The sequence below is a fragment of the Sinocyclocheilus grahami genome, unplaced genomic scaffold, assembly GCF_001515645.1.
Source record: "Sinocyclocheilus grahami isolate Dianchi unplaced genomic scaffold, SAMN03320097.WGS_v1.1 scaffold1724.1, whole genome shotgun sequence".
Lineage (NCBI taxonomy): Eukaryota > Metazoa > Chordata > Actinopteri > Cypriniformes > Cyprinidae > Sinocyclocheilus > Sinocyclocheilus grahami.
Genome location: NW_015506903.1, coordinates 26691 through 28910, shown reverse-complemented (window position 1 = coordinate 28910; position 2220 = coordinate 26691). Strand labels below are relative to the sequence as shown.

Here is a 2220-nt window from a genome sequence, read left to right as displayed (position 1 = left end):
TTTTGAGATGTGTTGATGCCATGAAATTTAAAATCAACTTATTTTTCCCTTTAAATGATACATTTTCTCAGTTTAAACATTTGATATGTCATCTATGTTGTATTCTGAATAAAATATTGAAATTTGAAACTTCCACATTGCATTCTGTTTTTATGCACAATTTGTACAGTGTCCCAACTTTTTTGGAATCGGGTTGTACTTGAAATAAGACAAACAATGCTCAGTCAGAAAAACATTTTTGCAGCCTGATTGAATAAATGAGGTATTTAACCATTGCTTGCGCTTTAAAAAGGGGGAGGAGACGGTAAGATACTCTAGGTTTACAGAGGAAAACCTGCTCCCGACCAGGTTATGTTCACAGTGTAAGTTACCACGGTCACTGTCCTGCAAGTATAAGTTACCTCTCTTTCAGAAACGGGCTTGACTTGCGCTGCTTTCTCGGGCTTGACAAATCTCCCATTCTGAAACAGAAAACCTAGAGTTTCCCTCATTTCAGGGTTAACATAAACCGTTTTATCGGGGTTAATTTTTTATGTCCTTTCACATTTCTGTTTTTTCTTTTCGCAAGTTAGTGAAAATGATTTGTTTTTACTTTTAGTTTCAGAGTTGATTGAAGAAAATGAAGAGAATAAATAATTGATCGAAGTGGAGAAGAAAAATAATGTCAAAACTGGAGAAAAAACATTTGAGTTGCTCTTAAACCAAACGGAAAGTTTTAAAGAAAATAAGAGCCAAGAAATCTTTCACCTGCACTCAGTGTGGAAAGAGTTTCACATACAAATATAGTAGGGCTGGGCGATATGGCCAAAAAAATGATCAGTCATTTTTTTAATATCAGTCGATAATTATCACGGTAAATGTCAAATCTTTATTTCTTTCAAGTTTAAAGCCAGATTTTTGCTCCAAAGTGAAAGTTGTAGAAACCAGACCATTAATTTTCCTTAACAAAATAAATATCTAAATAGAAAAGTATTTCTTAGTTTCTGCATGTCCTAATGAGTGATACTGTTTCAAATCAAGAAACAGGTTTGGGTAGCCTGATAATATTAATAATAACATCACTTTTTTGTTTCTTAGAAATGCACATTTGATAGTAGCTTGAGTTAGGATGCAGAGGTACATTTTTGTTCATTATCAAAATCAGTAACATATGTACAAAAATTATAGCAACCTCAGTTTTATATGGTTAAATTGATTCTGACCAAGTTTTTTTTATTTATTTTTTTTATTAAGCATCGGTCTCCCATAGTAGCATACATTTTAATCATGATAAACACAGTTAAAACCACACATATAGCACCTTAATACCATGGTAAAAATATAACTATATGGTTTTTAGGTAGCCTGTTTGTATGAAAAACAGTAGTCTAACAACATTCAGTATAAATGCACAAATGCTATAGCTTAATCACAAATGCTTAATATAATTACCATTACTCCTATAATAAAAATCAGTGTGAATATCCCAAATATCTGCCACAATACCATGCTGCAGTGAGTGTTAATACAGTAAATACATGGTAAATGATGGCGACGTGTAGATTGAAAAGCCTTCTGACTGTCTTGCTGCACACGGTGTTTCTCCTGTTTGGCTTTAAACTAGTTTAAATCACCGAGTCATTTGTGTTCATTGCTGAATTCAAGCAGTGTATCTCACAGCGCTGCTTAATGCTTGCGTGACCGAGTAAACACATCTGCTCTAGTGAGCTACCACTCGGTAGTTTGAACTGTGATCCGAGCAGATAAACGCTCCGTGTGGCACGATTCAAATGAGTCGCGCTGTTTCATTCTGCTTTTGGCGCATAAACATTATATCGAACATTTATTGAACTCTTTATATCGTTTTATCGAGGAAAATTAAATCGTGATAATCGAATTATCGCCCAGCCCTAAAATACAGTCTTGATGTTCACATGAGAGCTCATTCTGGAGAGAAACCGTACACTTGTGATCAGTGCGGGAAGAGATTTACACAAGCAGCACACCTTAAGGAGCACATGAACATCCACACTGGAGAGAAACCATACAAGTGTTCACACTGCGACAAGAGATTTAATTGGTCAATAAATCTGAAAATACACAAGATTATCCACACTGAAGAGAAACCATACACGTGATCAATGTGGAAAGAGTTTTTCACACAGTCAGCATATCTTAAAGGACACATGAACATCCACACTGAAGAGAAACTGTATGCATGTCATCAATGCGGGAAAAAAC

The 2220-nt window shown here is 35.0% G+C and overlaps 1 protein-coding gene across 1 annotated transcript in view; it reads left to right on the top strand.

Moving 5' to 3' along the window:
• The window catches only part of LOC107572252 (zinc finger protein 721-like), a 53080-nt gene extending 50935 nt beyond the window's left edge, over window positions 1-2145 (top strand). The window contains exon 3 of the mRNA XM_016258676.1: window positions 1899-2145. Coding sequence (XP_016114162.1) covers window positions 1899-2117 — 219 coding nt within the window. The 3' untranslated portion in view covers window positions 2118-2145. The remainder of the gene's footprint in view (window positions 1-1898) is intronic.
• The last annotated feature ends 75 nt before the right edge of the window (window positions 2146-2220 follow it).